Here is an 8,878-nt window from a genome sequence, read left to right on the forward strand (position 1 = left end):
ATGAAAATTCCCAATTTTTTAATCAGAGTTTTTGACAATTTTTTTAACTGACGCTCTTTCGCAATTTTTCCATACAAAAAAGTTTCATGCATGTGGTATAAAATTGAATTCTGTACAAAGTTTGAAACTGTAATACATATGTACACTTTCAGTTTAATAATGAACTATAGTTTGATTAAAAATTGCCGAAGAATATTTACCCCACCGTCCGTAGCGCTGCTTTTTGCTAACATAATTTATCGCGTGGGGTTTTTTATGACCCCAAATTTAAATTAACTGCATTTACGATACCCAGGTTTTTATTATTAAATTTCTATAAAAAAAAATTATTACATGTATTTTAAATAAAAAACAAATTCAGTGCTTTAAGAAAACTTATTTATTCACACTTAAAGCAAATTTGCCAAAAGTCCACAAATAACGTGAAATTGTTGATGATTTAAGTAAAGTATCTAAAAAGTTCAGAGGTAACAAATTTATGTATATATGTTTTATTTCTATAACCTTTAATTCTTCAAAACTAAAAAAAGGTATTAAAAACAAAAACTTAGGAAAAAGCAAAAACAAACAAAAAATTCAGTGGCCAAATTTGAACATTTTTATTCTACGCATTGCATGCAAATTCTTTGGCAGTGCCTCGGAAAACAATAGTTTTTTGCAAGGAGCACATGTGTTTTTTATACTTTCTCTCTAAATTCCGAGGCCGGAATTCATATCTACGCTTTTTCGTTCTGGTTCTGGGATATTTTCTTGTTCGTGAGAGCCTCGTGTAAAACGCTGAATGAGAAATCGCACCTCCCCACGTTTCAGTAATGAAATCCTTAAGCTTTATATTCTGCTCCATATGCAAAGCGTCAGATATTATATGAGCATTTATACAACCAATATCGGAGCATTTACAAAAAATCAACGGCTGAATACGGTCAATTTTTTCCATAAAAGCTAGAGGATTTTAAAAGCTGCTCAATGATCCTAGATTTATAAGCTCTAAAAAGGCATCTTTAATAGGCATATATTTTTCGATCTTTTGTGAAAGCAACATATATATAAATATTCAGTAGTAATATCACATAATTGGTAGAATACTTTTCCATAACTTTTTACTTTGTGCTCGGGATTTTTACACCGAAAATTTTTTTACACACATTTCTAGGTACGGAAATATTATTAAAATATGTTACTACTCTTAACGCTGTGATAGCATTCGGACCGAAGCCTACCTTTGAAGGGATCCACTTCCCTTTCCAAACTTTGAGAAATTTTTTACTTTTATAAAATTGGTCAGACGCCTCCTTAATATTTTGTTTTCCTTGAAAAAGCATCTGTGAAGTGCAGAAGAAAAGCGTACTAAACGAAAAATTTCAGAAAAACCGCCAAAAACGTATCCGTTTCAAAACAATTTTCGGTTCTTGTCTGTACATTGTTTCTGCCGTACACTTTTTTCTTATTTCCGATCCATTTAATATCTGCCATTTTATTTACAAGACAAAATACATTGCGATCATATTAAGAAAAATAACTTTTACAAACTTTTTTGGCGGTTGGGGCTCGATATGTAAGTAATTAAATAAATAAAAAAGTTTTTTATTGGGACCGGGAGCGGAGCTCGGAGCGAAATAAAATACCGGAGCGGAGCGATGAAAAAAAATCTAAACCTAAAATCAATTGATTAATAATTTAAATAAAATATTGTAAGAGATTATAAGAGATTAGTTATCAAAGGTAAGGGGTTCCAAAAAGTTAAAATCGAATAATTAATTAGTTAAATAAGGTATCCGTTTAAAGAAGGGGGCTAAAAGCACTTTATTTTGAAAATATTTTGTAGGCGGGCTGCCACCTGTTCAAAAAGTTAAACTCAATTTAAATAACAAGTTGAACAAGATATGAGAAAACTTTTTTTTAGTATTTTTTTAAAGAGAGCTGCCATCTCTTAAGAATTTCAAAATCAATTTAATTAACAAGTTAAATAAAGTATTGTGGGTACCATGCAAGAAAAATACGAAAACCGTATCTAGTTGTAAAATATTTTTGTCGAGAGTTGCCGCCAGTTTAGAAATTAAATTGACAAACGAATGAAAAGCTGCTAATATTGTAAATTTTTAAGTTTGTGAGCATGTAAGTATGTTCATTTGTCTCTGTTTGTATAAAATTTGGCATACAGATAGCTTAGGATCTAGATTAAAATAAGGATATTTTTTGAAAAGGGATGCCACCTGCTTAAAAAATCTACTTTAAACTATAAGTGCATCTAAATTTTACAGTATGCCTAACGAACGAGATTTAAGAAAGCGTTATTACCACACTATTTTTAACAGGATTGCCACCTATTTAAAAAGTCATATTAAGTTTTATTAATTAACTGAATGAAGGGTATGGTAAAGAAATTCGGTTTAAAAAACCTTTATTTTTTAAATATTTTGAAGAGGGTTGCCAACTTTTTTAAAATCAAATATTTTTTTATAAGTTAAATAAAATACTGCAATATGGCTGTAAATCGAAAAAAGCTTTGTTTAGAAAATGTTTTCAAATAGGGTCGCCATCTGTTAAAAAGTCAAATCAAATTTAGTGAATAGGTAAAATGAAACATTAAAAAATGATACCGAGCAAATCCAAAAATGTTTAGGAAGGCTTTATTTCGAAAATGTTTAAAAGTCTAAATAAGTTTAACGAGTTGCTCCAAAGAAATATTACAATACGGATGTCAAACAAAACAGATTGCAAAAGCTTTATAACACAGTTTTTAGAGGGTGTGCCTGTTTAGAAAATCAAATTCAAGTGGAGTATTTTTAGTATTTACATCCAACAATTCTATTGAATCTGAGGCCGTTTATTGTAAGCAAACAAAAATAGTTAACAAATAGTTTTCCCACAATAATTTTTCATTAAAAACGGCCTCGAGCTCAATAAAATTGTTTGAATATTATTTTTTATTAGGCCAATAAACAGAAAAAATACAAATACTTAACACATACATTGTACATATTGGATTATACTGTTAAGGTTTTTTCTTGTTTTAAAAATAAAAACGTTTCAGATAAATGTTTTCTTCCTTCCGCCTGTTTACAAATTGGGTGACCTCACGATTGCCGCCGGCAGGGGCCTCGAGGCTCCTTAAGTCGACTCTGTTATGAAGAATGTTAGATTCTGAAGAAAGGTGCTGCTGAAATAAATTATCATGTATAATTAAGTAGTGCCTTTTTGATTTGGCTTTTTACTATGCAGTACAAAAAAGTGCTTTAGCAAGCATTTTTTCGATAGATAGATTTTCCTTCTTTCATAGTTGACTACTTAAAATTCAGCGTTTGTTATTTATTTATAAAATTTTTTATAACATTTTTTTAATAACATATAAAACTTTACATATATTATAGCATTCATTTAAATATCCAAACTCCCAGTTTTTTTAGTCAGATGCTAATTTGTAGTCATTGACACCAAACCTTCCCCACGCGGTTGACAATTAATTCCGCACCAGCACTTCATAGTTGGTGACAGTCACTTCTTCGCCACCAAATCCAATATACAAGCATCCCTGAGATGGATGAATCTTGCCGGGTGTCAAACTGTTGGCATGATAACCACGTCCCACATACAATGGTTCACCAAGGCTAGTAAGTCCACAGCTAACAGCACCAGGTGGCACTGAACCATTTGCATCGGGCACCCAGTGATAGTTATGTCCCGCTAATACCTCTATATCATGTTTGTTCACCTCCTCACCACCCCAGGCGACGTAGGCTTGTTGCTTGTTGGGCACAACTTTAGCAACTACTACATCGCCTTTGTGGTAGGCGCGACCGACAAAGATCGCATCACCGTCCGAATCGTGACCAGCTTGGACGGCAAATGGCGGCAAATCGGTTTCGATGTTGGTGGAAATCCATTCATGTTCACCTGCAAGTTAAAGGGATGTTGTATTAGATGTAAGTAAATTAATTAAGGGTAATGCTTGAAGTTAAAAATTTGTGCAAACATGCATATCTACATACAGTCAGCGGCAAAAATATGCATACCAAGGCGATTATATTTTCCATCCCAAATTTTTAAATTTTTTAATTTTTTGTAAAAGTTTGATTCATTCAACAAAAAAACCATAGAATAAATTTTTTTTTAATTTCCTGCAGAGCTCGGGGAAAATGCAAGAAATACCAAGAAACTTTAAATTTTTCAATTCGATTTCTTAGAAAAATTTTACTACAAGCGTTATGACTACAAAACTGCATTCCCAAAATTTCTCCAAGAAATCGTATTTCGATGAAAATTTCTTTGAATTTTTTTAATTTTCAGGGGATCTGTGTGAAACTAAAAAACTATTCTTGCCTTTGAACGAACTATATGTTTATAAAGAATAAGGAAAATGTGGCATGGAAAATATAAATAAATAAAATCGTCAAAACGTCAGAGTATGCATATTTTTGAAGCTGACTGTATGTATGTGGTGTAACAATGCAAATCGGCGTACGCGGCAAGTGTGAGATTTCATGTTTTTGTTTTTTAATTGACATTGGAAGTCTTGAACGGAATTAAAAAAGTGCATTTTTTTAAATTAACACTTATGATATTTTACATTGACAACGATTATATGTATGTACATATATATGTAAGTATTAACTTGGAAATACATATATATTGCACAAAGATTGAATTTATACTTATCAATAAACCATAAATGTGTTAAGTAGCTTCCTGTTATAAAATTATTTTGTGATAATCATAGCTGTTGCCAATCCATTGGGTTTAAGGGATCGGCATATCGATAAATATCGTCGTTTAAAGTACAAAACCGCGTAACTGACATTTGCTGCCAAAAACTGGATTTGCTCACAAAAGCTCTTGGCTCAATCCTTATCCATTCGTCCTGAAATATACTAGCCAGAAATGCGATTGCTTTATACAAAATATAACCATTTTGCATTATTTTGATAAGCGATTTTGTACTTTAAACGACGATACGTATGTATGTATGTATGTATAATTATGTACACAAGTTAGTCATGCATTCGATACGTAAACAACTTCGGCGAAGAAAGACTCCTAAACTTATCGAGCCCTAACCGCCAAAATAACGTAAGCGACATTTTTTTCAAAATTTTATTTTTGAAGCAGAAAATTCCTAGAGCGTCTAGATGCATTTCTGCATCAAAAAGAAAAATTTGAAAAAGATGTCGCTTACGTTATTTTGGCGGTTAGGGCTCGTTATGTTTGCGGGTTTTACAGCATACAAATTTCCCAAGGGTAATGATGCTGAAGTGACAGTCCTTGGCCAGTTATGACAGTTCCACAGATTTTTGTTCGAAGAATACTGGAACATTCTATATGCTTACACGTCCTTCTTCGCCGAAGTGCTTTTAAGCGCATTTTTTACGTAAATTTTTTTGCGTGTCCCCTTCGCCGTTAAAACACACTAGATATTTAAGTTGTTTTCGGTAGATTCGGTAATGATCTTGAGTTGAATACATACATACATACGTTTGAACTCCAAAACTCCTCATGAGCGCCTGCATATGCTACATATTGAGATCGATAACACAGGGCAACACTGATTTTGGAGCGGTAAATGTTAAAGCTGTTTTTGATAGACTCTTTTTGGCTGATTACGAATCCGTAAGTAGAAAGTTTCCATCAGGTCCAGATTTTGAGAAAAACGAGGTCAAAATTTCAAAAAAATGCGTTTTTGCAATATTTGAGAAGCTCCAGCAAAGAAATAAAAGAGGAATAAAATCTTCCACTAAGGCTTAAATTGAAGCTAGAATCCTCGTCTACTGTCCCTGAGAATAGATACCATCCCTGCATCTTGACCTGATGGTCTCTTATGGTCATTTATTGAACAATAACTGGAAAATTATGATTTTGAAAAACAAAATTTTGGTCAAAATCAGTTTTTGCTGTGCAATAAAACACTATAAGTGAGCTAAGCATCAAGGTGCAGGGATGGTATTTTTAGGGATGGTAGTTCAAGTCTTAATTTAAGCCTAAGTGAAAGATTCTATCGCCTTTTGTTTAATTGCTAGAGCTTCTGAAATATCGCAAAAAACGCGATGTTTTGACAATTTCACCTCGTGCTTCTCAAAATCTGGAGCTGATGGAAACTTTATACTTACGGATTCGTAATCAGCACAAAAAAAGTTGATCAAAAATAGCTTTAACATTTGCCGCACCAAACTTTTTTTCCATTTTTGTTGACCTGTGTTATTTGATTATGTTTTATCAAATAACATAGAAAATCCATTAAAAGTGTCGATCTATCATTTGCTGAATCAAAACTATTCACACATTCTAAGTATTTTCTTCCATATAAAAAAATCGACCATACCTTGTATGGAGAAAAATGTCGATAGCCGTCGGCAAAAAATTTATAAAAAATCAGCGCGATTTCTTAGCTACTTCAAATTTGTACATTGTTATATTAAAATTGAATGGGCTATACAACTGCATCCAGAAAAAATCTGAGTAAAAAGGTTAAAATTTTGATGAAAATCCGTTAAATTTTAATTAATTAATAATAATTAATAATTTAATTTTTGTATACAGTTTCAAACTTTGTTTTATATAGTTTCGTTTGCAGCATGAACCATATTTTGTTACAGAAATATCGAAAAAAATTTAGCTTGCAAAGCCTTGTTAATATTTCAAAAACCCAGGGTGCACGCAGATATAATGGAGCGAGGTATGTACATATGTACATACATACATATATATATTTCCAGCGGTGTAGATATAAATAAATTCACAGTTTGTCAAGTATTTTGCAAAACTTTTAATGCAACGGTTTGCGTTTATATAGCTAATCAAAATTAGAAAGAACGCTTCGATGTTAATTAAAAGTTGTCGGATTATTTTGACCATATCAAATTTCTTGTGCTCCATTCGGACTTAGCAAATTTGCCTTTCACTGAATTTAAACGGGTAAAGATAACACAACCTTAGTAGTTTTGGATACGATGTTTTCTTATATCAAAATATAGGGTTTCACAAAAAATATACTTATCAATTTCTCACTCTAGGCTAGGGATATCTGTTTATAAAGGATTCTGCGAAAAATATTGTATTTGTAAACTTCACTTACCCATTATATTATTTTCTCTTGTTTATATGTATGTAAGTAAATAATCTGTAAATAAGTAGATACTATTTATATATGTATGTCTTTATTTACAGAATGTCAGTAAACGATAATGAATTCGTCTGCCGTTGTTTTTAATTGCAGTGTTGCTTAGACTTTAATGTTTCAATTCAGACTGTATACAATTTCACAATCAGCAAAGTAATCAGATGAATGCTAGTGATGTACTGAGTGAATACTTTTAAGTATTGATCGATATTCGGTGCCGATTTAAAAAGTATCCAACACTCTCGATAGTCGGTACCGAATCGTTTAGTTTTCGAATAAAAACGCACATAGGCCAAAAATATGGAAAAAACGGTTCAAGGGAGACTCGCCTAACAAAACCCGAATTCAAATGAAAGATGTATATAGTATGTCGGTTCGAGGCCATAATGCAGAGAAGCTCCTACTTGTTGGAAGCATTTTTTTCTAGCTGAATCGGACGATATCATTTTTGTAGGCCTGGGGCAGATTCTGTAACCAGTTAGCGACAATTTTGGAATCGGTATCGGTTTTGTTGACGTATGATGTTAAAAAAATTGTAGGTCAACAAGTGCGATATCGATCCGAAACTTGTCGCTAACTGCTTATCTCATCTGTCAAAGCATTTTTCTTGAACCTTGGATCGACTAAGGTTAAAACTGATAAAATATTATTTCTCTTTTATCCGATATCATATAAATTAGTAATGAAAGTTTTTTCTTTCTTTTTTTCGGTGGGCATATTCGCGTATACATACACGCTCTGCTTTAGAAGGTAGCGAAAGCTTCATTCAACCGCACGACTTGTTCGCACGCACTGTGACAATCAGTATCGGGTGCCGAAATATTTTTTAAGTATTGGGTACCGACAATTCAGCACATCACTACTGAATGCATATACATACAGTCCTGAGTAAAGCAAAATGTGAGTTAACTATCCGCTGTGACTTTACAATTTCAATTGACTGCCGTCCCTAAATTGGAGCGCTAAGCACTGCGTTTTCCATTGTCAACGAGTTTCAGCGCGCGCTATCCCCAAATCAACGCGGCGTAATTTTTGACGTTTTCTTATTTCCTCTCGTTTCGTCTTTAACCTTTTTGTTCTTTCCCTTTCTTTCCGTCTTCTACATCCAACTTCAACACGTAACGCCCTGTCAAAAATGAAAATTCCATTTGCTCGACGTTAGCGCCGCGTTATTGTGGGATGCTTCATACAAATTGTATGGTCATGGAAATTTTTGACAGTTGCTTGGCGCTTGACGCTTGAAGCGCTAATTTAGGGATGGCAGTTAAACATCTAGAGAGAGGGTTTGATAACAGCGTGCGACAGTATCTTTCATTTACAATCAAAAAATCAGTATATATACCAGCAAAACTCTGATATTTCAAACTCCTTAAGTCTGCGTTCAAACACGGAAACTCGAGTTTCTTATTATCGGCGATTCCTCTTTTGGTGTTGCCCTTTGCATTCACACACAGAAACTCTTTTGTACGCAATTGTTGTTGTCAGCTGTGAATCGCCAACTTGAATTACTCAGACGAACGAGAGCACAAAGCGTGTTTCCCGAGTACGGGCGACTCGGTACCCGTCTCCTTTCTTCGTCGCTCTCTCCCCAACAAGCTTCGAGTTTCCGCAACAAAAGCTTTCGTGTCTGAACATCGACTAAAGAGATTCTGTCAGAGAGAAAAGACATATATGTATGTACATATACATATATTGGTTTCGTGAGTATAGTAGAAGAACACGAAGAGATCTCGTAATACGAAGTGAAGAAAATTGAACATTCTTATA

At 33.3% G+C, this 8,878-nt stretch overlaps 1 protein-coding gene across 1 annotated transcript in view; it reads right to left on the reverse strand.

Moving 5' to 3' along the window:
* LOC118752740 overlaps window positions 1-7,224 on the reverse strand; it is a 29,350-nt gene extending 22,126 nt beyond the window's left edge. The window contains exons 1-2 of the mRNA XM_036487618.1: window positions 7,067-7,224; window positions 3,466-3,897 (exon numbers count right to left, since the gene is read on the reverse strand). Coding sequence (XP_036343511.1) covers window positions 3,466-3,897; window positions 7,067-7,070 — 436 coding nt within the window. The 5' untranslated portion in view covers window positions 7,071-7,224. The remainder of the gene's footprint in view (window positions 1-3,465; window positions 3,898-7,066) is intronic.
* Window positions 7,225-8,878: the final 1,654 nt, after the last annotated feature.

The sequence above is a fragment of the Rhagoletis pomonella genome, unplaced genomic scaffold (genome assembly GCF_013731165.1).
Source record: "Rhagoletis pomonella isolate Grant_MI unplaced genomic scaffold, Rhpom_1.0 Rhpom_scaffold_01802, whole genome shotgun sequence".
NCBI classification, from domain to species: domain Eukaryota; kingdom Metazoa; phylum Arthropoda; class Insecta; order Diptera; family Tephritidae; genus Rhagoletis; species Rhagoletis pomonella.